This window comes from Triturus cristatus, chromosome 7, assembly GCF_964204655.1.
Source record: "Triturus cristatus chromosome 7, aTriCri1.1, whole genome shotgun sequence".
NCBI lineage: Eukaryota > Metazoa > Chordata > Amphibia > Caudata > Salamandridae > Triturus > Triturus cristatus.
In genome coordinates this window covers 294,276,733-294,304,694 of record NC_140590.1, presented here as the reverse complement: position 1 = coordinate 294,304,694, position 27,962 = coordinate 294,276,733, and the positions used below count along the sequence as shown (strand labels likewise).

The window sequence follows — 27,962 nt, the reverse complement described above, 5'->3', positions numbered from 1 at the left end:
CAACGGAGGCTCGGTTGAAATGCAGCCACCTGGGAACCACCCCAGTAGACCTCCGCAGGTGCCGCCCCCTAGCAGTATAAAACCGCCCACCCCCATGAGTCACGTTCAAAGTACCGGTTTCTCTTTCTGCGGGACGCTTGCTCTGTAAGATGGCGCTCAAGGCATGGTTCATGTGGGGGCCCCTTCTCTTAGCCCTGCTGTGCAGAAGCCAGCGCAACACGACACTGATCGTGGGTAAGTAGGAGCCGATACGCGCCTCTTCCCTAAAGGCGTGTCCCCTCAGGCGGGTGGCCACGGTTCTCCCCTACGTCGTCGACTCATGGTAGGTACGAGGGCTGATAATAGTTAAACAGATTTTGGAGGCGAGGCTAATGGGGCGTTTGACCGGTGTAGCACAGCAGATTTGTAATATATACTCCTAACTATGACTGTATCTGTTGTGACCACTTCAAACGGCCTTTAAAACGATAACAGCTTGTATTGTACAATTCCGGTATTCTTTAACCTGCATTTCTAGGTGGGGTGGGGGTGTTCAGGCAGGCACAGAAATGTTGACTATAAAACCAGGGTTGGCTGTGGGTCATTCATGACTTTGGGGCCACTTAACTAAAATGTGTTTCGTTTGACCCGTGGTTATCCTTGGATTTCGGACTGCTGGAGAGTTGAGGTGTTCTTTGTCCCTCGCAATCTGTGGTCCTGCCTCTCTTGTGTACGGTTTGGGGCAGTGTACTTGTTGTTCATCAGATAACTCCGTCATTGGGGGAGCTCCCTGGGCATGTAATCCGTTGCCCATTCCACTCGTGTTTCGGAAGTTTTTGTCACAAGGGCACCTTGTTTCCAGTCCTGGATTTCATGTATCAAATCTGTGCATTTTGGGAGCTGTAGTCTTGTTGTTGTTCTAAAGGGCTTTGGGTGAAGAGAAGCTGTGCTATAGACCCAAGTGGTATATCTGGCCCGCGCTGTTTGTAGAAGGGCCACTCCCCTATCCAAGATAATTCACATGATGGGGGACGGGGGTGTTGGTGACAACTCGTTCAGCACTTTAATAGCCACCTCCATTATGGATTCCCCTTGTTCCGGGCTTGAAGTGGGGAGTAGCCTACGTCATCAAGGGCATGACTTAAACATGTAAACTATAGACTTGTGGTTCCCATAATGTGCCGCTCCGCCGGTGCTCTGGTTCCTCCCAGAACGAACGCGCGCCAGAACTGTGGGCTCCATCAGTTGTTGGCTTAAGAAACATGAGTTACAATGATTTGTTGCTAATCAGAATGTTTCAATTCTGCAATTGAGACTGTGATTTAAACATCACAGACGCCTGTGGCAGGGGTAGTGGTCTTCAGTGTCACAATCACTACTGTTCATTCTAGAGTGTCCCCCCCCCCCCCCCCCCCCCTTGTTCTCTCCACATCTCGTCCATCTGCACGTCAAACACCACCTCTTTCACTACCTTCTGCAAACACTTCCTTGCAGCTCCTCCACGTCACCACCCGCCAGTGGCGCAACTAGAGCCAAATTCCGGGGGGGAGGGGGGGGCTAAGAAAATTTCGGGGGGGGGGGGGCTGAATCTTTAAGCAATAGGCAGAGTGGAGCTGCAGAGGCTCTTAGAAGGGGTGAAACAACAGCTAGGCCTCATTAACATTCAAATGGTCTTTTAAAGACCTGTGAAGTGCTCGGGTGCGGCTGTGTGTGTGCCGAGAAGCTGTCACACCCCGGGCTGCCACACACGATGGGGGGGGGGGGGGGGGAGGGGAGGGCTGAAGCCCTTTGAGCCCAATGGGTGTTGCGCGCCTGCCACCCGCAAACCTGACCCCTGGCCCAGTAATCACTTCATTTTTACTACGACCGTGTACTTCCTTCACATACGTTTTCACACAATCACGATGACAACTCGAATGCTTGACTGTTGCACTGTGTGCTCTATCTGCAGAGAGGCCAAGGAATGGATGACCATGAATTCTGAACCCTTTTGACTCTCAGGCAGTGACTGAGACGTGTACTTCCGTCAGCCTCTGCTCCAGAGGGCTCAATCGTGTGTATCGGTTGGTCACCTCGAGGTGACTCGGTTAAAAGTATGCACAATACATGAGTTATCTGCTAAATGATATCCTTGAAATAGCAAATCCTGTCTTAGCGCATGCAAGAACACGTCAACAATGTAAAATATAAATGGAACTAAATCATTGGCATTACCGTACCGTTTTACGCTCTAAAGCATTCGACCAGTTACAACTAAGAACCTGACTAGAAGGCCCGATGGGGACCATCTCGGCTTTTTTTTTTCTGAGACCTGGAGGGTGCTGGCCCCTTAAAGCCCTGCCCTTGTTGCTAGAGGATTAACATCTACGTCATCAATTCTGCAGATGGGTGTTCTCAAGAGTGAAGTGGTGAGACCCGGGTCTTCGTGTTTCGAGGGCGTGCTGTGTAATTCTGGCCTACAGCCCTTGCCTGCTGGCCTCTGCTCCTTCCTCCTCTTGGTACAGAAGTTTGTCTTAAGTGGATGTCATTAGGAAACCATGCGCTTCTGCTTATATGAATTCTGTTATACTGAATTAGTTCACACTTCCTTTGAAGTAAACTCGGACTACAACTCCCAGAATAATAGTGATTTTTTTTGTAAGCCCAGAGCATTGGTTATTGTAATTTGTCATCTGCCAATTAAGTGCGATAGAAAACGAGCAAGGAATGCTTGCTTGAGACTAGGCCCACACCCTGCGCTCGGGACTTAATTAAATGCGAGCCATGCATTTAAAAGCTCGAATAAGGTGCTCGCACTTAACCACAGATGTATTCTGGTGGCGCGGGTTTTGTCTGCTGCAGACTGACATGTTGTTTGTCAGGGGAAACCTACTCCGCGCTTGCGCAGCAAGCTGCGTTCATCCTCCCCAGTGTTAAGAATGGAATGAGAACTATTCCGGCAAGTGGAAAGGGTGAGTAGTCACGAGCCTCGAGGGCTGGAGCCTGACCATTCACTTACACTTTTTTTTATTTTCTCTGCTGAAAGGAAATTGGTGATGGGGACAAACATGAGACCTGTTTTTGCTTACTTGGTCACAAAGGCTGCATTTTAAAATATTGTGTGGAATTAAAGCACCTACTGAAAAGAGACCCTTGTTTGAAATGGATTTCTAGTTGGTAAGGGTATGGACCTAAGCCAGGCAGAACCCACCGCTCTAGTCGGGTAAGGTAGTTAATCACCGAAGCAAACCCCCTACCCAGCTTGGCAGAGCAGTCAGGCTTATCCCAGAGGCAATGTATAAAGTGATCTAAACCACAGTATCCGGGCAGGTAATGCAAACTGGTGTAGGAACAAAACGGGAGTCCCTCTCCCCCCCCCCCCCCCCCCCCCCCCCAACCCCTCCCCATGTAATCATAAAAGGGTAGGGCCCAGCGCCTCTGGATCCTGATGGCCCTTGCTGAATAAAGTGTTTTTAGGTCAAGCCGCGGCTCTGAGGCATGCTGGATTTGAGCATGGACTTCAAGCTCTACCCACTCTCAGGCCATATTTTCCATTGGCTTGTCATTGTCCTTTGTTAATGCTGGCTTCTGATCCATTAAGACTTGTTAGTCCCTCCTTAGTACCGCCTTGTCTTCATTTGTAACCTCCCATGAGGACTGGCCCTTTTATTTCTGTTACACAATATGGCTTATTTAGTCTAGGCACTATTTTCTTTAATGGGTTCCCCTTCTGCAGGCACAGCATGCTTTCCTGCAACATGCAGCACACCATCCCTGCTTTCACTTTCCAAGCAGCCCAGGACCATGGTGTCCGCTTCTTTGAAGTGAAATAGGTTCCGCATTTACAGGAGTTTGAGCTATTGGCATTGTAAATGACAATGCCTTTTTGTGTAACTATCAAAACCTATAAATAAAAGGCATTACCGTTCACAATGCCTCTAGCTTAAACACTTGCGAATGCAATAACTATTGCATTGCAAATGCTTGTTATAAATGTGGTGTAGTGCGCCTGCGCACCCATTCGAGGTGTTGCAGTAATCATTAAGTGCCACAAGTTTCTTATGAATACCAAGGCCTCGTTGAGGTCTTGCCATATGGCAAACTCAAATGCCCCCAAGGTATGTCTCCGAATGGGAATGGCACATGCGCACACACACACACAACCAAGATTCAGGCCACATACTCCCCAGCAGCTGCCTGCGAAAGTGTAGGGCCCCTGCTAAACTTCCAAAGCGGGGCCAGCAAACATGTGCGCTGTCTTCTGCTGGTTGGTGGCAGCCTTTGCAGACCACTGGCCTGCATACGGGTCTCCTGTGGTGGCTGACCACTCTCCGTTCTGTCTACACCTTTAAACCCCCAACTGCAGAGACCCGAGACGGGTTTGAAAGGCTACTTCAGTGGGTGGTGCAAGCAGTGCTACATGCCCTGGGTATATAAGATACCACTGTACAAGGGAGTTGCAGGTAAATTAAATATGCCAAAGAGGTATAGACCAATCTTTTTAAGTTTACAGTAGCGAGCACATGCACTTTAGCACTGATCAGCATAGGTGAAGTGCCTAGAGTCTAAAAACCAACAAACTGGTAAGAAAATACAGGCAGATGGGGAGATGGTTTGGGATAACCCTCCAAAAAGGGCCATGTCCAACAACCTTTGTGTGCCCAGCAACTTATTTTCAGAGGAGGATAATCTTAAAATGGCCCCTGTAGCTAATGCACTAAGGGAGAAATCTGTGTCCAGTCACTATTTTAACTTCCAAAGTAAGAGGGTTAATGTGCCTGTTGCAGAGCAGATTGTTTAACATGCAGATCAAATATCTCTAATTTATGGAGATGCACTCTTGCATCTGGATGGTGATAAGGCCATACTCTATGGCCTCCACATTGGCACCCTTTAGTGGCATCCTGCACAACACCGATCTCTTCAAAGGCCTAAAGAATGATCACATAACCATCACCCCAGATGAAACTTCCTTAGCTCCCCTTGATGGTATGCATTATTTACAAAGCTATTGCGACCAGCACTCATTTGTTTGGCAGACAAGCTCAAGATCTTATTCTCAAGACACCTGCCACCAGTACATCGGACTAAAACGTGGAAAAACAAGACTGAAGGCCTTTTCTTCTATGTACTCAGGATCTGGAAAAACATCCATGTATGCATCTGGACTGCACCATTGCTACTCCAATTTAGGGAAGTTCAACTTCTTTCTCTCCCCTCCCCCAACCCCTTAATGACCAGTCTGTCACAATGCATTCATCCATACCGAGGAAGATTGAAATACATATAGTCAGAGTACATAAAACAAGGTTATGAATTTATAAAAATCTGACTTCACAGATAAGTTTATTAATTATTTCACATATAATCAAAAAAAGGGAAATAATTAATAAAGAATAATAATCTACAGCGCATCTTGTAATCTTAAAGGCCTGAGCCAAATGGGAGGACCTGTAACAAGGGAGCAGGCCTTTAACGGCTGGTACAGCCCACTACAGAGGGCTAGTGGAACATTCCACCTCTAGAGGGTAGAATGTTCTAATTAGTAAAACAAAGGCCACATGGAGCCCAAGGGAGTTGAAATCCTCATTGGCTCTGTGAGGTCTTTGTTCACAGGAACTGTTGGGAAAGAAAAATGTTGGTATGTTGATACCCTGGGCTTCTACCAGACAGCCGAAGCCTGGAGCACTAATTTTCATTAATGGAGCGCTCAACATTCCGAAATTCCAATATCCTAAAGAAATTTGATGCTGTTGATTCCTCAGGATAGCAGAATCCATTTCTGGACAAAACATGGGTGATGTGTCGTTAGTCTGCTTCCACAGCTGGCGATTTTATTGGAAGAGGTTCCAATCAGCATAAGTATGTAATCAAACGGTATAAAGCACTGCCCAATAGATTGTTAAAAGTGGGTATATTTATGCAATGGTCGTGAATAATTTGGAACACCCTCACTAAAAGAAGTATGCAAGGACTGAATCATGCTAAGTGGACTTTTTATTTCTTGGAATAAAATGTTTTTTATGTACTATATTAAAAATATAATGCATTGTTAATGAACATGAGTCGGTCAAGCAACATCTTGAAGACTGTTTCACAGGGACCCTTGATAAGATTGCACCAATGAGGTAACATCGCAGTGCCTGCTCCAAACAATCTGCAGTTTTAATGAGTAGCTCCTGTTGAGGGAAAAAATCCTGTAAACATCTAGAACATATATGGCGTAAAGATTTCAGTGCCAATAGTAAAGCCATCTACTCTTTGACCCTGAAGGAAATCTTATGCACATAAGAGTCCTTGTCCAGTTCCTCCAAAGAGCTCTCCCAAATTTTTAAATTCCCTATAATATCTGGAAAGTAAATCCACCCACATAGTTCTATCCCTAACGCTTCCCACCTGATTGCCCACTTCGAAGTTGCAAAAATGTACGACTTTCTCTGAAACTGGACTTCAGTGCCAATAGGCCTTGTTTGATGCTCCAGCCCATAACGATGGGCTCGCCACTTTCACCCCTCCCTCACCATACTTTACACTAAGAATCTGGATCCCCTTCAATCCAGCTCCTCCAAGAATTATGGTCCGAGGTTGAGCAAGTGGCTCAACATCTCCTTTGCAACTGGCGTAGTTCCTATTAAAGGGAAGCATTCTATTGTTAAACCTCTCAAAGACCTCATTAGATTTGTCCCTTTCAGAGAACTTCTGGCCCCTTTTTTTTTTTTTTTTTGCTGAGCAACAATGCTCAACTAAGTTTTATGGAATCAAATAGCATACTTCACAAATCACAATCGGGATTTCGTGCGCGGTACAGCACACTCTGCCTAGCCTTCGAGTCTCTCGCTTCTGTGCTGACTGAGGCCTACAGGCCGCCCTGAATATGCTGCCCTTAAGGCAGCATTCAATACTGTTTCCAGGGCCTCTTGCTAGAATGCCTAAAACTACAGTATTGGGAGCCTGGCAATAACATGGCTGGCCTTAATCCATAACCGTACCTTCAAGTGGTGCAAACTCCCTTCACCTCAGTAGTGCTTCCCCTCCCCCCCCCCCCCCTCCATTGTAGGGGTGCCCCAGGGCTCGATATTGAGCCCTATATTCATGTCTTTACATGTGCCCCCTGGCTGTCATCTAGCAATACTGTCACCGTAAGGTCCTATGCCAATGACACACAGCTTATTGGCACTCACATCAGGAGAGGGCTGCACCCCAATTTAGATCTTGCAGAATGGATGAATGAGTTGCCTCAAACTGAACACAAATTAAACTGAGGCTTTCATTGTTTGGGAAATAACTGTCTGGTCATCCACTTGGTGGCCAAAGTAACTTGGCCCTACTCCAGACCCTAAGTCCAAAGTGAAAAACTTGGACTTTGTTTGCTATGAGTTCCTAGAACAACCCCCTAGATGGACATAGCATTTGAGTGCTGACTAACTCTAGCTGGGTACATTCCCCCTAGGAAATCTGCCTCCTTGGACAACCTACAGTAATCTGAAGATCCTTCTACTCTAAGGGGCACACTGGAATGTAAAGTGCAAGAGGCCGGTGACTGTCAATTGCGACCTCAATACAAATACCGCAAACATGTTGGGAAATGTGCTCCCTCTTGATGACATGACGGTGGGAATAAATGTCCCCTGTACAAGGGGACATGGAAACGGTACACAGTGAGGCATGTTACAGGCTCAGATGTTTGGGGTCACCCCCTCCATACGAACATGTTCCAGTTCGTCGTTGGGTGTGAGGACTCGAAGTTTGTTTTGGTAGTGCTTCTGTGGGTTTCCCTTTGGTTCTTAAATGCTCACAACAAACGCTTGTTTCAACTGCTGTGTTAATGGAGCAATGAGGCATCCTCACAAGAAAATAGAACACTACTACATTTGCCCCCAATTGCCTCTACGGGTTTGAAGCTGGGTTTCAAGGTGGGATGACGGCCATCCAGTGAGACTGAGGTTTTTGATGATGGGTCACTACTGGGTGTCCCTATTCTGTGTGGAACAATTCTGCCTCCGGGCCATGGGCATTTAAGACTAACCCAGTTGTTACACTGTAAGTTGCCATCTGGTCCAAGCCAAAGCGAATGGAGATGCTATCTCCCCTCTAGTCTGTTATGTTAAAGTCCTTCATTTAAAACAAAGTACAGAAGGCTACTCCTTCAAACAGAAAAACCACTAGCATACACTATTGGTAGGAATAGAGGCAAGGAGAGCTTATTTCCGAGGTAAATGGGGCAGAAGCAGCCCAGTTTGCCAAATAAAGAGAACTCTTATAAAACCAACAGAATGGTATTCACTCCTGCTCAGCAATGCGGTCTATGGAAGTACTCCACAGTGCTGGAAAAACGAGACTATGAAAGACTAGAATATGGAATACGCACGTTGTTGGCCTACTCTACGGTATAGGGATTCTGTTGAGAAATACTGACCAACCTATGCGATATTGATGGAGTTTGGCTTTTTTGTTATGGCCAATGATGCTGTTGGGCACCACTCTTAAACTCCTATGGGTAAACTACTCAACCACATTCTGGTTGGGCTTTTGTTGGTAAAATTCTGGAAGTGAAAATAACCCTCCCTCTACATTCAGTGTAAAATGTTGACTTATTTGGCAAATGAGAACTGCTGGTATATTTGAAAAATGGTTACTTGTCACAACACACGTGAAAAGGCAGATTGTTTAGGGAGGGCTGACTAGTTTGCCCAGCGCACTCCAAAGGTCTGGTATGTGAGATGTCCTCAGGCGCCCAAGAAGAACGGACTGCTTCATTGAGGGTTTAAATGATATCACAAGATTTGAGTGAGCAACAAATGCCTTGCGGGTGTCAAGGTGCTAAAGTACCCCCTTTGCTAACTGGCGATGTGTGTTCCAAAACATGCCAATGTAACTAGATCGCCTTACAAAGTCACATGCCGGGTCTTTGAAGCTGCATTCTTCCTTGAGGCAGGCCTTGGACACGTGAGGTGACTAGCAAGTGCATTCCAGAGCCTTGCTGCCATGACCGAGGAAGCTCTGCCTCCCCATCGCTTCCAAACTCTATGTATAGTTACCCAATTTTGAGCCTAGCAAAGATTTCTCATAGGAATGTGCCATTGAAATGGTTGATTCCATACAGACTGATCTTGTAAAGTGCCTTATGCACAATACAAAGTACCTTGAACAGTGTGGTGGCTTCCTCCATGCCCCCCCCCCCCCCTCCAAGCCAGTGCACTTCATGTCGTCCTTTGAACACCATCTGGCGAGATCAGGGTCTGCCTTTCCACTGTATTCTGCACCAGTTGCGGCTTTGCTTGAGCCTTGTTTCCAGGTAAAGTGCGTTGCAATCAATCCTTGAGACCAGCACAAGGGCTACTTGTTTACATGCTGGGAGAGAAATATGCAGAAACTTTCCTCTGCTTTCTTATGATCCAAAAGCAGGCTGCCACATGTCAGTTGACCTGACAAGCCAGTGAACACTCGCTATCCAGGATAACACTTAGATTCTTTGTCTGTTGGAATAAGTAAGGTACCCAACGTGTCGGACCACCAATTACTGTTCCAAATGGTGGATTGGCTTCAAAAGAGCAGCACCTCTGTCTGATTCAATATGAACTTGCCATATATTCTAACTAAGGCAAATTAATTATGCAGGTGTTCTTGGTGGTCTTCTCTGTTCAGTAGAACCCCTGTATTTTTTTTTTTTTATAGGAAAGGTACACAAGTCTGACTAAAAGTACACACATTGCTCCTTGTACTCTATGCTTCTTAGAGGAAAGTGGTGAAAAGACGAATGATGCCCCTTAATATGTTCGCACTTTCCATTGACTTTTTTTAGCAAGGCAATCCTGACTTTCAGGGTTCTAATGGCTAATGCCACTAGCCATGTTTTTCATAAAGATTCATCCTGCAAATTTTGGAAGGAATCTGATTTAGTTTGGGAGGAGGTCAAACTGGTGCTATGCTGATGTAAATTAGCTATTCACTCCCCTTCGCTTTAAAAAAAAAAAAAAAAATCTCTGCCACTAATTCATTTGAGGCATAAGATGAGCCTGCTGGTATAAACATGTTCTGTGTCGCGTTCCACTGATCCTTGCAGTTACATTTTTTTTCTAGATGTACAACACCTAAGAAAATAAACTGCCTCAAGTTTGTACACACATGCATGCGCGGATAAACTCTGGCACATCCACACACTGAGTGTTGGCACCCCAGCTAACTCATCTCCTTGGGAACTGACCTTCATGTTCCACACAGATCCCTGCAGCAGATGCTCAACCTTGTGCCCGATCATTGGGATTGGAAGCTGTAATCTGGGTCTGACTGTTTCTATACTAAACGCTCATGATATCCAACACCTTTGCATAGACTGACAAGCCTTCAAGAGTGTCCCTTCCGTTGAGACTATCACTGCTCCTATCTTGACAGCCCAGCAGCCAAAGCCGCTCCATACTAATGCTTATCATTCAGCCTGAAAACTCTCCGACGAGCAATCACTCTATAGGCTTGGCATTAGCCAAGACCTTTAGTTTTCCTTAAATATGTATTGTTTTACATGGGTCTTTCAGCCACCTTTCCATTGGTCTGTCCATGTTTTGCTTCCGCCCCCTACAGCATAGGGCTGTGGGTCAGTCTACTTAGCCACTGGTTAATGTCACTTTAAGTGACTGCTCTTTGGTGTCTCACAAGGAGCACATCCACACACCAGCTAGTTCCCTTCAGTGTTGATGTTTGTTTTATACGTCAGTGTTGTCTTTGTTTAGAGTCTGCTGTGATAACAGTGCTTCTAATGCACATTCCATCTTTATCAGACCCCCATTTCCTGCCAGTGGTGTAAACTTAATTTTGAAGTGTTTGGCTCTTTAAACTGGTGCAGTTTCATGGCTTAACAGATTGTGTCTAATTGATACCGTTCTCTATGAAGTTTTATACTCTTATTTTTCTTTCCTTCAAGATGCCTGCAGCCAATGCTAGACTTTTTTTTTTTTTTTCTCTCTTCAAAGTTTGAGGGTCCGGTATCTTTGCAAACTGTTCTGCATAAACATGACCAAGCAAGAATTGCCAGAAAGCTGGCAGGCAACAAATGCTTGTTTTTTGTTGTGCACACTGAAGAGATGTTTGGGACACTTCATATTTACACCCCTGAACCTTGCTGACTAAGCGATGTCCCTGTACAGGCTAATGCAGTAATGTGGGAATCTCCACCACAGTCTTGTCTACTTGGCTCTCCCTAGATTACAGACTGAAAATGCAGGATCTCCCCACTAAAACATCAGCTTTACATTGGACTTAATTTAAATTGTCTAATGGTACTAGCCCCAGCAGTGAGCCGGACTAGCTGTAATTAATTAAACAGGGGTTTTAGAGATACCTGGCCCTCTCAACCATCCTCACTATCACCCCTCCCTTTTAGGTCGAGCTAGACCACGCAGCTGTCTCCGAGACCTGCTGTAATCTGCATTTTGTGGTTCAATTAAATCGTTCAGTCATTACCTATCCAATCATTGTAAATCGTTCCTGTTGAACCACAAAGTCCTTTGTACATATTTCACATTGTCGCCTTGCACCGCTCGCTGATTTCACATTGTCACTTGCATTGCCACTTTTATGCGTCTGAGAAGGAGGGCTGTGCTGATCGTTTACAATGCCCACATGCTGGAGGCAGAGACCAGTGTCCCTGCCTCGCCTGCTGCTGTAATTAACTGCAATCTGGTACTGTCCTGAGCGGAATGCTTCAACAAAGACGCCAACTCCGCCACCCTGATCGCCAACCTCGGCCTCAAACAACTCTTCACCGCTCCCATCTTCTCCACCTGCGCCCACGTCTCCTTCGACCACACCACCAAACTCCACTGGACCGACCACCGCTGCATCCACTTCACCTACAAGAAACCCACCATGCACCACCGCACCCAACAGCTGCCCCACTGCTGCTGGAGCAGTCACCGAAGACCAGCTGACCACCACCCTCGCCCAGAACCCACCCACCGACCCAGACGCTGCCGCCCGCAACTCAGACAATGGCTCAACGACTGCACCAACACCCTCGACCCGCTCAAACCCTCCAACAGCCACACCAGCAAGAAAGCCACCTGGTTCACCGAAGGGCTCCAGACCTCCAAACGAGCCTGCCGTAAACTGGAATAAATGGCTCCACAAACAGACACTGGACAGCCACACAGCCCATAAGGGCGCCACCCGCAGACATCACCACCTCAGAGTAGCCAAGAGAACATCCTTCAAAGCCCGCCTGGACAATAATGCACACAACCGCAAAGAGCTCTTCAGCATCGTGAAGGAACTCTCCCACGCCAACGACATCCCGCCCTCACAAGAACTGTGCGACTCGCTGGCCACCTTCTTTCACCGCAAGATCGCTGACATCCACGAAAGCTTAAACACCACGACCACCCCGGCAAAGCCCACCGGCCCTACGAACACCACCCGCATCAACGGCCTGACCTCCTGGACCAACGTCTATGACGACGAGACACGCAAGGTCATGAAATGCATCCACTCAGATCACCGTCGGACCCCTGCCCACACCACATATTTAACAAAGCAGACGCAACCATCGCACCCCAACTACGGAAGGTTATCAACACCTCCTTCGAGACAGCTACATTCCCGGAAAGCTGGAAGCATGCCTGAAATCAACACCCTTCTCAAGAAGCCCAAGGCGGACCCCGAGGACCTCAAACTTCCGTCCCTACTCCCGTTCCCGGCGAAGGAAATCGCGAATCGTTAACACGTACCTGTCCAGCTACCTCGGATAACATCCTAGACCCGTCCCAGTCCGGATTCTGAAGAAACCACAGCACCTTGACGGCCCTAATCGCTGCCACAGACTACACCAGGCTCCAACTAGACAACGGAGAAACATCAGCCCTCCTCCTGGACCTGTCGGCCACCTTCGACACGTCTGCCACCGTATAGTAAAGACACGCCTCCAAGAAGCCTGAATCCAAGAGAAGGCCCTGGACTGGACCACGTCCTTCCTCTCCAGCAGAACCCAGATCGTCTGCCCCCCACCCTTCTGATCCAAAGCCACCGACATCTGCAGCGTACCCCAAGGATCATCCCTCAGCCCGACACTGTTCAACGTCTACATGGCCCACCTCGCACACGTCACCCACCAGCACGACCTCAACATCTCCTACGCTGACGACACCCAGCTCATCCTCTCCCTCACCAAGGACCTGCACACCGCCAAAACCAACCTCCACGAGGGAATGAAGGCCATCGCTGAATGGATGAGGAGCAGCTGACTAAAACTTAACTCTGACAAGATGAGGTCCTCCTCGTCAGACCCACCCCCTCAGCCTGGGGCGACTCCTGGTGGCCGACCACGCTAGGAACAGCACCAACACCCACCAACCACACACGCAACCTAGGAATCCTCCTAGATGACTCCCATGTCGAAGCAGGTCAACACCGTCTCCTCCTGCTACAACACCCTCCGCATGCTGTGCAGGATCTACAAGTGGATCCCTACCGAAACAAGAACAGTGACACAGGCCCTCATCAGTAGCAGGCTGGACTATGGCAACACACTCTATGCAGGAATCCCGGCCAAACACCGACTGTAGCGCATCTGAAACACCCCCGACTGATCCTCAACGTCCCTCGCTGCAGCCACATCACCCCCCCCACCTGAGACACCTACACTGGCTCCCAGTCAACAAGAGGATCACCTTCAAGCTCCTCACCCACGCACACAAAGCACTCCCAACACCAGACCAGCCTACCTCAACAGCAGACTCAGTTTCTACACCCCCCACCTGCCAGCTCTGCTCCGCCAGCCTCGCCCTCGCCGCTGTCCCCCGCATCAAACTACCTCCGGCGGCAGATCCAGGTTTTGGCGGCGAGGAAGGAGAATGAACACCCTCCCTATCCACCTTCAAAAGACCCAAGACCTGCTCACCTTCCGAAGACTCCTTAAGACCTGGCTCTTCAAGCAGTAGCAGCACCCCCTCCCTCAGTGCCTTGAGATCCTCACAGGTAGGTAGTGCGCTCTACAAGTACAATGATTTATTTTTCTCCTTCGACTCACCTGGGAGACCTCTTGGATTGCCTGTTTTGTTATGGATTGTAATGTTTTTTTTTTTTTTGTTGGCCCTTCCCTTGCTTTTTAATTTTCTTTGAGTGGAAAGGTAATTCACACTCTCTGTGATGGTATTTCACTACCTGCATTTATTGCAGTGCCTGTTCACGTGGCGTAGTGAAGTCGGCGAAATGTGTCGTAAACGGAACACGTCATGGAAGAGCCTCTGAAAAAAATTAAAGCTTTGAAGACAATTGACAAAAGCCTGTGCCTGAAATGCCTCGTCCCTTACCAAAATGTTATACGTGCACAAAAGACTATAATTAAAAGCCTGCTAGAGTGGTAGTGCCTTTTATATAGTGTGGAGGGAGATGTATAATTCTGTCTTTATTTTTCTGCCTTCCAATTTAAATTGCAAGTGAGAACACATCGTCTCCTCTCCAGACAGGAACAAAGCAGTGACCTCCCCCTCCCTCGCCCCAGCAAGCGCACTTTTCAGTGACATGTGATATTTACCTTTCAGCAGTAGAGTTGTAAATGTCTCCTGTTATTTTCCAGATGGCACGGTGACCCTGACCTTTTTCTGCACTACAATTGGAACACTTAACATCTGTTAGTTTTTAGGTCTCGCCTGAGCCAGCGCTTTAGCGCTGCCCTGGCGAGAGCTATAGCAAACGGGGATTTGGAAGTGCAAACGAGTGCTTTTCAGGCCCCCCCCCCCCCCCAACTACAGTGCATGTGCGCCAGGCGCACGCACCATTTGGCAGCCTGCGTGTACATTTCGCAGACGCTTTGATGTTCTCAGTGAGCCGCACGGCCACTGAACATCAAAGCGCCCGCGAAATGATTACTTTCACTTTAGCGGCCGCACGGCCGCTTTGATGTTTGATCGCGATCTTTTTCTTTTCCAGGTCTCTTCCAGCCCTTTGAAACTATGGAGTGTTGCTAACACCTGTCCCAGTGGCTTGAAAGATCTTTCATTGTGACAGCCCCCCCCCCCCCCCCCACCCTAAGGAGTGTAAATTCCCCTTCACACCCGATTACGGCAGACCTTTCACACATCATGGTTTGTTAATACTTCACAATCATCTCACTAGGGAAGCAGGGCGTGAACAAAGGGCCAGGCTCCAGTCTCTCGCACAACAGCAGATGGCGCACGAAGAGCGCGGATGCATCCATTCCTTAGCACGGTTCCCTTCCATCACTGGGGCGCGTATTCTTTCTTGAGGTGATAAGCGCCCCCCCCCCCCCCCTTCCTGTTACTTCAGATTTAAGCGAGGGCCAGCTGTGGTGCATCTCCCCCCCCCCCCCTCCCCCCCCCTCCTTGCCACCCCCCACCCCCCTCCTTGCCACCCCCCACCCCCCTTAACGCATCGCTGCTCCAGTAGCCGGGTCACACTGACAAGAGTACTAAGACATTTGTTACGGTTTTTACATAACTCTAAAATGAAGTGTGATTGACGTGTGGCGCTCAAGAACTCATCATTTTATAAATAAACCTAGTGATTAAAGTTGGCCTTCAGTGCCTGCTTTGTTACAGAGACCTCCACTGACATACGGCCTTGTGCTTTTTGTTTGAGTGAAGATGTGCACTGTAAAATCATAGTAAAATTTATAATAAGATTAGTAGTGACGACATTAGAAAGTGAGAACTAGGCCAGAGGCACAAAATATGTGATCATGGGTTAATTGTCTTGCTTTCATTTCGCAGAAACGTTTATGGACAATAGAGTGCTGCTGCTGTGTATCAGAATATTTCTGGAATGCATAGCCTGGCTCCCCTGTCCAACTAGCGCCTGTGGCTAGCGATAGCCTGACAGGCTCTGCTTGCCCTTACGAGCCATTCACTGGGCACGAGCAGCCACATCCAGTCAAAGCAGTGCCTGCTCAAGTTCCTTCCATCCCTCTGGTGACTAGGCCTTGCCCATAAAACAAACTAACAAGAATTTGCAATGCAATAGGTCTCGCATTCAAGCGAGTAGGAGCTATTGACATTGTAAATGACAATGCCTTTTATTTATGTTTTGGGTTTAAAAACGTAAATAAAAGGCATTGCCATTTCAATACTAATAGCTTAAACTCTCGCAAATGCGAGACCTGTTGCATTGCAAGTTATTTTTGCAATTTATTTAAAGAGAAGGTTGGGTCAAGGGTCACTTAAGGAACATACAATGGTGGCAGGTGGGCTCCAGAAACAGAGCCCAGAGACTTGCCTTCCAGAGATGACAACTGCTTTCTTTCATGCAGGTTTGGGATTGTTGTCGGCGCACAGATTTTAATAATGTAAGCAGGTGTCTCTCAGCAGAGCGCTGAGAGTGATGGAGCATCAAACAGAGGTAGCTGCACACCCTCTCTAGTGCTGCCAGAGCTGAGATGGGCTAAGGGACTTGTGGGGGTTAGTGACTGAATTGTCCCCAGCTTCAACCCAGCAGGTTTGGAGATGCACATAATGACAGAGCATTCAGAAACACTTACTTCATGACCCTGTTCAGTTTTTTATTTTATTTATTTTCCCTGGAGTAAGTCTGATTTAGGCCTGGAAAATGACATTTATGCTTTGACAAACCATTAAGCGGCTGTAAATCCACGTGACACGCCTGCAACGTCTAATCATACATTGATTAGCAGTAGGTTTTAACTAGAGGTACACGAGTGGGTTTAATCGGTGGCCAAGGAATTCCTATGCAAAAATGTGAAGCACCAGTTTAGTCCTACATTAGTGGTGAGTCCTAAATATTTGCAAAGGCATTCCCCACACATTTCAGAACATCTAGTTTGTGACCGATCATGTAACTTGGGATGTTACACTAGTGTTTGTGAATTGTCTTGTGTGGCAAAGACCCTCCCATGCGCATCTTTTTCCCTGATACCTTTCCTACAAAACCTCTGAAATTATCACTTGTTCTCTTCCTCCAGTTGAGGGGTATTTTAAGGGTCTTCATTTTGCTAGCTCTTTCTAAGTTATGCCCGGCTCCTTCAAGAGGCCCATCTCGAACTTGTATTAAGACTATGCTGCAAAGCCTATATACATTTACAATTACATCAAAGAATAATAATGTCAAATTGATTTAGAGCAACGCATGTCCCATAAAAATGAGTTGCAGCTCCTATGTTCGCCTGCTCAGCTCTGAGGTAAAACAATCCTAATTAATACAAGGATAGGGGGTGGGGGGGAGGCATTACTCCTTTGGTCGAGCCTGGGCTGTGCATGTGCTGCTCTGCGAGCCACTCCACCCAGATTTGTCATTGGCTTGTGTAATTGCCCTTTGTAAATGCTGGCTTCTGATTCATTAATAGGCTCGTTAGTCCCTCCTTACTACCGCCTCCTCTTCATTTGTAACCTCCCATGAGGACTGGCCCTTTTACCTCTGTTACACGGTGGGTCTTTGTAAGAACTATTTTCTTTAATTAGTTTCTCCTATTGTAGGTACGACTTGCTTTCCTGCCACATGCAGCGCGCCATACCCACTTTCACAGCAGCCCAGGACCATGACCACTGCTGATTTGAATAGGTCTCGCATTTACCAGTTGTTATTGGGAATTGTACAGAACAATGCCAATAGTTTAAACTCTCTCAAATGTGAGACCTATTGCAAAAGCTGGTTTTATTTTTTATAGTGAAGTATTTGCAGAGACAGCCCCTCGTGTGGATTTGGCCAGCTTTTTTTAGTGATCCAACCCTAGTCCCGTTCGGAGCACAAACCTTGAATGTACACTACCTTCACTATGCAGTTTGTTTTGTCCAGATTGCTCTGTGGAACAACCCCTCTCCCCCCCCCCCCCCCCCCCCACTCGGCCAAACCCATAACTGCTTGCAATTGAAGTGCTAAGGGGCCAAGTAAATTTGGCAGATGTGCGCTTTATTAAACTGCATAAGATGGAAGCCTATTTGGCAGTTAACGTTTTGTTTTTTAAAGGAGGAGCTGCACTTACAATAAATACAAAAAAGCTCTTCACAATAAGTCATTGGCTCTTAAAGGTGACGCAATATAAGGTGTTTCAACTTCTTAGTACCTTATCAGTGTACCTACAAATTAGGGAAGAGTTGAGCCTTTTTTCAGTAAGTGCTGGTACTGTCACACTACTAGTAAAATAGTCCTGCAAAGACTTATCTTTTATTTTCCATAATTTTAAGAATGGTTTAGGTTAGCAGTCAAATACCAGTGGTGGCTCGCCTTTAAGTACTTTGCCCTGGTGTTCTGCCCTCATTTTATTATAATGTCTAAAATCCCAGCGTCCATGGTACATGAAACCCTGGGCCCTCTAGACTTTACTTCTGCAGTGCCTAGGGCTACCTGACAATTGGGCTGACTCCTCACCCTCTCATCCTACACTGACGGATGGGTCAGGAGCCCCACTGACCCCTCATCATGCCCTGAGCAGGGGGCAGCTGTGTGCCTAAGACTGTCTATTCCACACCAGCACCGCCCCAGCTGTGGGATTGAAGGACGGAGAGGTTTTTAAACCAAGTCTTTTGTAATGAGTGAATATATATATATATATATATATATATATATACGTGTGTTTGCTGCCAGCTTTGGCACCCTGAAGACCATTCTGGCCAATGCCAGGAAATGCCTCTAAGCCAAATTTTGTGCCATAAGTGGCACCTGTTGCGGAGTACTGGCACGTTGGATGTATTTCTTGACCGAAGGGTCACTTTTGGCAAAATGCCAACCGTGACGCCAGCAAAGTGTTGACATGGGACAGCATGGTACAATGCTGCTGTGCTGAAACTAGTTCTTGGCATTGGAGGACACCTATATCATTGGCGAAGGGAATGACCAAGACAAAATGCTGGCCCTGACATACTACCGGTAGTTTTTGACCTGTAGGATGTATAGTATGATGATGGCACTAAAGTTTTAATACTTGTTTGGTGTAATTCTTGGCATAAGAGGGGCCCCTATGTCGATGTTGACAAAGAATAGTCTACTGACATTCAGGGGCATCTGTGGTACATTGAAGAAAATGGGGTCCACTCTGGGGAGCATTTAAGCTAATTGGCCTGGCACACAGGAATGTGTCTATAGGCTGTGGCTTTGAACATACATGTAAAGTATGCTTTGAAAGCACTGTGGCCCAATTCTCTGGAAGACAACGTGCAGTACTGTCCAAGATCACCAGCCGCCTCTGCAAGCCAAACTGGTTTCCTTTCTTTGAGTGGACTCTTCATCCGAACGGAGTGGATATTATGGTTTGAGTTTACTCGTGTAGTGCTAGTTTCTTTGTCCTGAATTGTAGTATTAACAAAAGTCCAATTGGTCGCACACTGCTCCACCTACCAGCATATTGCCCCAAAGAATTGTGGTCCCTGAAGTCCGTGTCGGCGGGTACGCCTATGCCCGAGTCTTGAGTGCAAGAGTGTAGCGTTAGCCATCCCTGGACACGTGTTTCGAGGTAGTTGCCTCTCGTCAGCAGGGAGTAGGTGAGTGTAGGGTTGCTATGTAGGCTGCTAAAATAAGTGTTCTCAGGTAAAGTACCTCTCGTAGCGCGCAGGTGCTGATCCATGGGCTCGTCAGCCCCACCGGCTCAAGGAGCCTGAATATTAACAAAAGTCCAATTGGTCGCACACTGCTCTTCTGTCCCTGACCTTTAGATGTGTCATCCATGTCTGTACTGAACCCTCCTCTCGCTGACTTTCCTCCCCACAGACTACGCCGTCTCCCTCTACGCTGAGAACCTGCAGATGTCCTCCCTGATCTGGCTGAAGCCCCCCTCTTGCTTCTACGAGGCCTGGGTCCTCAAGGCAACCGACCCGAGGCTTGCAAACCGGAGCACATCCTCCATCGTGGTACAGGTAGACCCTACAGGTAGGTGTGAGGGTCCGGCCAAGCTTGGTGGGATTGTGGAAGCATGTCCACTGTGGACAAATCATGGACTGAAGGGAAAAGCGGACACTAAGTGCCCTGTTGTGTGGGGTATATTCTAGTTTTAAAAATGCCATGACAAGCTTTTAGGAGCTTGTGAAACAAATAGCATGGACTAGTTTTAAGGAGGTGGCATAGGTTCCTTGGTGGACGGCTCCACTCTCCGAGTCAGTTAGGCCTGGTGGTCTCCCGGTGGCTTGTGTTTTTGTTAATGAGCGGAGTTTGGGGTGGGGGGGGGGGGAGGAAAGGTGCATGTATATAAACTCTGTTGAATCGGTGCTTGAGTATCTTTGACTTGTGTATGAAAGTGACCAAGGACTGCAAGGGTAGCAGGGGCTGGCTGTGGAAACGCTGATTCTGCTGGTCAGTAGAGGTGCAGGGTGACTGTAGCGGGTAGCAAGACGCATGCACATTGGTCAAGGGGGGGTCAGTGATTGGTGGGAGGGTGCTTTTTTTTAAAAAAAAAAAATTTTTTTTTTTTATACCAGGGAGTGAGGGGACCGTGTATGCCATATGGAAATAAAAATCTCATTGGGTGGCAACATGTTAGTTTCTCCGCCCAGTGCCCCACAGCCTGGATAAGGCTCTCCTACTGATTGGGTGCAATGGTCTGTTTGCCTTTTTTAAAAACCCAATTAATCACTGCCGTGTCACACAGGTTTTTTCAGTCCATGTCTGATTTCCAGGTTGCCTAGTTTTGGTTCTGTCTCATGCCTTTGTTCCACAACTCCACTCTTCCCAACTCCTTTTCTGCTGTTTTCACTGATGCATGTTTTTATCCCAGCTTTATCCGGGTTTTAATGTTGCATATACTTTCTCCTTTCTTAAATGTCTACGTTTTTATCCCTGCTTTTCTTAGAGGGGAGGGGGCAGGTTTTGGTTCACCAAAAATGAACAGAGTGGCTCATCACCTGTGTACATTTCTACACATTGAGCTGCTATTTATGCCCGAACTTGTGGCAACAAAATTGTATGTAGCTCTAGAGCGATATGGTACCTTCATGCTGGTGGCCCTCGGATTCCTAGTACTGCCTTTTGCTGAAGTCACTCTGGACTGTCATCTTTTGAATATGGTGGTGTGGCAAACGGGTCCAGTGCTACAGTGACCTTGTGGATGCGTGCGTTGGTATCAGCAGCTGGGAATTCCTCTAGCTGCCTGCATTTCATGCACCCTCGCCCCACTAGGCCTCTCAAGACCGTTCATTGTGTCAACCAGCATTGATCCTTCTAGAAGGTGCCTGGCATTTCAGACTGGACTGCTACTGGAGCAGGACCAAGTCAAATATGTATGTTACTGGGCTGTGCAGTGGCAGGGTGAGAACAAATATGGATAGTGCACACATGACCAATTGTTGCCAGTGCTTGGATTGTGGATGCTGGTGCTGAGACTGGTCTATTGAATGTTTGCATTGAGGATCCTTCACCGGTTTCTTGGTTTTCAGACTCTAACAGCACCCTGTATAGGGTCCAGAACAATTTTGAAATTCCTCGTTGCTCAATGTTTCCAGAGCCGCCATCCGCCAACAACTTTGTCTACCAAGTGGGGCCCTACCTGGAATCCCTGTCGGGGGATGCTATCATCAGCGTCTATGCACAGACGAGCTATCGGTGAGTAGGGTTCTTCATGAAAGGCTGTACTCTAAGGAATCAATAGCACTTTTGTTCTTCAGCCAAAAGATATTTGCTCATCTAGGGAGCAGGACACAAGTTCGCTTTCGAAGATGGCTGGCATTTTGTCCCTATGTCACAGGGCATGATATGATTGTAATTAAATCACATAACAATTGTGTGCATAAACCGACTCGCATGTGAGGTGTGGCCTAGCAGCTAGAGCTGGCTTCTTTGCATCAAGGTTCAATGCTCAGCGTCTGCACTTCACAACTTTGTGAATCCGGGTGAATCACTTGATGCCGATCCAAAGACAGTGAAATGTAACTGATATTCCCAATTCAAGTACACTATCTTGATCATCTCCCACACCATAAAGTTTAGTGCTCTGCTGCTCACTTGCTACGCTCTATGTAAATAGCAATGTATTCATATAAAAAAGAACTAGTCTCACATAGTTGATGATTCACAGCCTAATATCTAGGAGTATCCTATTTCCAATGTTGGGATCGCTGGTGGTGATTTGGGGAGAGGTAACTACTGCTTCTAGTTTCATCCTGAATGAAATGGTCTCCTCCAAATGCTTGCTCGAGAACAAAGCTGGATGATCTTGGACAGATTTTAGGTTCAGTTGATAGACTGCAGTTTAGTTGCAGCTGGGCTTTGTTTGACAGACCATGACAATGCCTTGATAACTCAAGTAGTTGAGTAGGGGTGAATCGTCTAGCCAGCTCTATGAACACCAAGGCCGAAACCTGAATCTGTGTCTGCTTACCATGATTGAAGATGCACTTCACTATATTCAGATGAAGATGTCAGTCAATGGGGGTTTGGGGTGACCCATGTGTCTCTTTGCCACTTGTTTCACCTAACACTGCCTGAAGTCATTCAGTATCCTACTTGAGGAGCTTTTCTCCATTACATGTTTCCCAGTTCAGTATCCTCCGGTTCTGAGAACAGCCAAGATCAAGTCCATAGTGGCTCTTTTTGGCAGAGAAAAGTGAGACTTTCTGCATCTCTCCCTTTGCTCCCCAGCCCCCGTATTCCTCTGAGGTTGGATATTATTTTCTAATCTGGACAGGGCCTAGTCTGACTCTCGAGCCTACATCTTCATTCATGGAGACTGAGCTGGGACCTTTGACTGGTTCAGATGCCTAGGGACATGGTCGATGTCCTCTTATCTGCCCATAGATCTTCCTCTAAGACCACCTACTCCGGAGTGTGGTGTAAGCTCGTACCTTGTTGCACAGACCCCTAAGGTTCTCCCCTTGAAAGCACCGTTATCCGACATGGATTTTGCACTTGTCCCAATAAGGATGTGCTGTGGGTATGGGTAAGTGGTATCCAGTGGCCTTGTCCATTTTCCTCTACCTCACGAATTAGACTCCCACCCCGTACCACATCGTGTTATTATTCTTGAAATGTCTGACCTACATGTACCCTCCAATACTTTGATTATGCCCTAGTGGGACCTTAATTTGGGACCTCCTTTTCAATCCTTGCAACCCCTGGTCTTTCCTCTTTGTCTTTCCATTGTGGTTGAGTAGCAAGCAATGAGCGTTCTACTCTTACTATTCTCTAGCCTGAAAAGTGTTTACTCTGAACCAGAGCTGCTTTCCTTAAGGTGGTAACCTGCTTGCTTCCTTGAGTCAGTCGGTCACCCCAACCCCTTTGAAAATCCCGCATAGATTGCATAGTCTGAAACTGAAGCTTGTGGTCCAATTTATAAAATTGCACAAAGGAATTTGATATGAACTAGCTCTATTTATGTAGGCACCTTATCTAGATGGATTATCCTCTGCAGTGGCTCGCAGACCCCCAGATATCAGTGCACACTCTATAATGGCCAAAACTTCAATATCTGATCTGACCAGGGGATGGCCTGTTGGAAACCTTTTTAAGCATCCAATCTGTTTATCTTTACACATTTGAAGCATTGTCTAGATGGGTGAGGGTTCAACCATTTTCTGGGTTGAACCCTCGGTCACTAAATTAACCTGAGCTTAATCACCTGATAGCAATGGAGCAGACAGTTTTGTTCCATAAATACTTTACATTATCCTAAGCAAAGTCTGTGCACATCATAAGAATCCCAAACCGGTGGGGGGGGGAAACCAGTAAAATCTAATAAACGAGGCCTCCAATCACAATCCAACAAGGAGATGGAGGTTTCAATTTAGGTAGAAATTAGTCCAAAAAGGACTAGGCACCAATGAACAATGGCTGCAGCAGCCTCTACCTAGGTGTAATTTGCTACTGAACACCATGGAGTATAAGTCAGATACACCATGAATGACCTTTTCCTGTGGTCATTTTCATTGAAGTCCCAATCCATCACAGGAGTAAACTTCTAATTTTCTTCCTCCTCCCTCCAGACCTCAGGGTGCCTGGCTGAGGCCAACGTCTGGGGGGTCTTGTTGCAACTGGTCAGCTGGGTATTTCAGGAAAGGGCCTGTTGTAGCTTAGCCGGTTGTCAGCCTTATGACCCTGTAAGTCCACTTCTCTGTATTGGTATAAGAGCAGGTGCAGCCCTTTAGGGCTTCACTCAGATCAGATGGCAGTATCTTCCTCTGTTGCAGGTCCAGAAGTGTTCTGAAGTGGGTGCCTGGAGGTCTCATTTATGTCTGGCACTAGCTAGTGGTGATGGGAATGACTGCTGGGACGTAACTATCCAAGGGGATTTAAGTTCCCAGGGCCAACCCTACCCCCTTTCAGTTTTTTCTAGATGGTAAGTCTTTTACCAGCTAAACATGGATCTGACGGCTGAGTGTACTCCTTGTGACCACCCTCATTTAACATTAAAAGTTTGACACAGCCAATGTCCTCCATAATAAATCCAGAGACTGATGTCTGGTAGGGAGAAAAGCAGTGTCCCTCAGTAACCAAACGGGGACCCCAAGAATTGTGTTTTATGTTCTCACTTTTCAAGTTTGCTCCTGTGGGTTATATGTAAACCCAGCAGACTTGACACTCAAGAAGGATTTGAAACTGTATTGTCAAAGATGTCCACAATCATCCCTCCCTCCCCCACCCCTCCGCATAGTCTGGTCCTACACCTCATTCAGGTTTGCTCCTGGCAGCATTACACACCTATACAAGGCTAATGACTAACTTGGAGAAGCTCAAGGGCATGACAATTAATCTCCTGGTAACTTGGGCAGGGAATATACATTTGTAAATTACTTTACTTATTTGATATCTGATCACCATTTAGCTGGGCTTTATTAAACTGCTTTTTTTTTTCTAGTTTGGCCTTTTCGTGAGATGCATTATTAGTATTTAATATAGCTACCCAGTGTTTCTCCTAAAAGTCAACTTTACTACATTTAACATAGCTTTTGGCTATAGAAATGTTATGTTACCATAGTCTTACAGAGATTACATGTCCAAATTTAAAATGCCAAACACCCTTACTTCAAGGCCTACATATGGGTGATCTATTTAAAAAGGAGGCTTTGACCTATCCAAAGGGTTCTGTTTGACAAATGTAATTGCAGTGTTTACACTAACAGTTCAGCTACAACAGTAGGCCTGAAGCCAGGTTTGCAGTACCACTGTAGTTGATGGCATAAGTGCTGCAGTCTACTATTAACATTTTGACTTAAAATGCAGGCTTTGGTTGCCCCTTGTACCATTATACAAGGGACTTGTCAACCACCAATTAGGGTTATGCTAATTCAATCCTATAAAAGGGAGCACAGGCCTTCTTTGGTAGAGGTAAAGTGCAGGCTTTGATAGCCAGCTAAAAATATTTGTTCCTGCAAAAGGAAGGAAAATCCAGGGTGAGTACAGAGAATGTGAGTTCCCTACAATGGGCATGGAGCACAATTTGTGCCACATGATTTCCTGGTTTAATCGTCCAAGCCTTCCATCCCCATGATAGTATTGCTTGCAAGAGTTGAGAAATTTGCAGGTAGCATGATCCATCGGAAGAAAAGCAACTTATCTTTGGTAACTACATTCCTTGTGGAAAGTCTACATTTAAATATATTGGCCAATATGATATCCGATTTCTTAGATTGTTGCTCTACACTTCACAATCTGGCCTTTCTCATCCGGCAAATGTGAAATTAATGGGGCAACTGACCCTGTCGACTGTAGGGGTGGAGGTTCACTTTATGACTCCTGTGATGTCCCATTTACTTCACTTCCAGCTTTGATTTAAAGCTGGCACCCACTACTGCCAAGAAGCATATGAAGGAAGGTTTCCAGTTTGACTAGTGCCTGGAGGGTTATTGGAGGCGAGAAATCTGCAGGTAGATGGGGAGTATCCTCAGTAAGTAACTTGTCTTCTGGAATGCCTGATTGTTATCCATGCTGGGCTGGGTAAACTACTGCTCACCCCCCCACTGCAGGTTTTCTTACTGGCGACAACAGAAGGATGACCTGTTGTGAAATCATGCTTTTCTCTTTATTGCAGGATTCGTTTCTGCCTGTATTCTGGCACTGGTAACCTGGTGGCTGTATCGAACTGGTCTGCGCCCATCCAGACTAGAGGTAAGTGAAAAATGGGTGTTATGCCATTCAGCATGTATAAAAAAAGTGGTTCTGACAATGGTGAAATCTACAGGGAGGCCTTTATCCCATAGCTTCTAATATTCTGCTCCCAGATCCTTCATGGTGCTCTTGTGCTTTACATTCGATGTTCGCTCAGAGGACAAGAAGCTTACAGATGTACAAATTATGTGAACTATTAAGATGTAGTTATGTAGTTCGCGGCAATAAATGTAAGGGGGGGGGGGAAGCATACACGTACTAATTGTGGGCGTGATAGACTAACCATAGCATTTTGCTTTAGTTCTGGAAAGAATGTTGCATGGAATCCTCTACCCTCCAGCTGATGCAGCACTGGCAGATAGCGCCTAGTGGTAGTGCAATTAAAGTTGTACACTATTCTGATCGATGGACGTTAAGTAACGTGAGGGTTTTGTGTTTTTTTTTGTTTGAGACTGTTACTCCTGCTAAAGGAGAAAAAACAATCAGGCAGTGGTGTATCACAGGTGCCCTAACTCAAATGAGGGCAATGGACCCCGGTGGTTAAAAGTAAATGAATGGAAAAAATAATTGGGGCGAAATGGGCTGTGAGCATCTCTTGACACTAGTAACACAGAATGTGCGATCTGCCTAGCTGCATCCGTAGGATGGGCTTGTTGCCGCAATCCTCTTTCCAGGGAGTCCAATAGTAACTCATAAGCCTTTCATACAAAGGCAGTTTACTTCAAAACTAACCATTTAGTCAAGAACTTGGACATCCATGCCAAGGACACATGTAATTTTCATCAACATGCCAGAACATGGCATAATGCGTACTCTGCCTTTGTTCCCCTCCCCCATATCATCACATGCTTGACATTTTCCTATCCTTAGAATTCCAACTCCTTCTTCTTTGTTGCACTTTTCACGGTGCCTCAACTGAGATGGAGTAGCAAGGGATTGCTAGTTAGTTCCAGCTCTACTCTTCACCTTAATTGACACCCATGGTCCTTAGTGGGCTGAAGTTGGTGTTACAGCACCTGGAACCCCTTCCCTCAACTGCGTGCTAAATGATTCAGTCACTGACTGGTGAAAGTTATCAGTCTTGCCAGTGCCAAGTCCATATGTGCTAGAGCTTACCCACGTCCCAGCCAAGCCCATGCGTGCTAGAACCTCTCCACCTCTGGGTTTGGCTGGGAGGCTCTAGCATACGTGTACCGCTGCCTCCCAGCCAAGTCATGTGTGCCAGACCCAAGCCCATGTGTGCTGATGCGCCTCCCCCATCAGCTCCTCCAAGTACCATTGTCACATTTTCTCTACTGTTGTCCAGAAGGTGGTGTTGGAGTCTAGCTCACTCATTGTGTTTCCTTTGCAGCATTGGCCCCCAGCGTGCAGGACATGCCCCAGTTCCTGAAAGGACGCTCTGGCGGCATGGTGGTCATCACGGTCCTCCTTAGCATCTCCATGTGTCTCCTCTTGGTAGGCCTGGGCTTTGCATTTGCTACCACCAGTAAGCACTAACCCTCCTTGGACTCCCTACAGTGGAATCTATGCTCCTGGTGTCTCACTACATAGACTGCACTGGACAGGCTGAAAGTATCTACTGTAAATACCTTGCACTGCTGCACATATTTATGACTGGTTTTATGAACTTTATTTCAATAAAGAAGTTTTGATAAAGATTTGCTTGCTTCCTGCTCTTGTGATCAGTGCGTGGGTTTTCAGTGACATTGGATTAAAGAGGAGCTATATCTGCATAGAGTAAAATGTAAGCATTCCAGTCATGTGAGTGGTGCAAGTGTTGCATTCAGCAATCTAGAGCTCATGCAGGTATAATTAATTTCATTTTCCCTTCCATTCAAGGGGATCCAGTTCATGGGCCTGCCCCATTCGAGTCGGTGAGCACAGGCACCATGAAGAAAGGCCTGCTTGAGTTCATTCAGAAATTGCAGGAAGATGTGGTGTTTGTAGATTGTTTCTGGAGAGGGTAGTGGGATCTGTGTGGATGACTTATTTGCTTACCCCATCCTCTAGTATGGAAAGCA

At 46.7% G+C, this 27,962-nt stretch overlaps 2 protein-coding genes across 4 annotated transcripts in view; one reads left to right on the top strand and one right to left on the bottom strand.

Moving 5' to 3' along the window:
• PTH2 (parathyroid hormone 2) overlaps positions 1-27,962 on the bottom strand; it is a 149,026-nt gene that overhangs the window by 109,535 nt on the left and 11,529 nt on the right. The window lies entirely within an intron of this gene.
• On the top strand, positions 80-27,599 carry LOC146809483 (uncharacterized). Its single transcript, XM_085614345.1, has 5 exons — positions 80-234; positions 19,621-19,779; positions 21,279-21,444; positions 25,865-25,941; positions 27,293-27,599. The coding sequence occupies exons 1-5, from the start codon at positions 150-152 to the stop codon at positions 27,436-27,438; spliced, it is 633 nt and encodes a 210-aa protein (XP_085470471.1). The 5' UTR covers positions 80-149; the 3' UTR covers positions 27,439-27,599.

Coding starts and splice junctions, on each gene's coding strand:
- LOC146809483 (XM_085614345.1), top strand. CDS start 150: ATGGCGCTCAAGGCATGGTTCATGTGGGGGCCCCTTCTCTTAGCCCTG. Junction 235..19,620: donor CAACACGACACTGATCGTGG/GTAAGTAGGAGC, acceptor TCCTCCCCACAG/ACTACGCCGTCTCCCTCTAC. Junction 21,445..25,864: donor TATGCACAGACGAGCTATCG/GTGAGTAGGGTT, acceptor TCTTTATTGCAG/GATTCGTTTCTGCCTGTATT.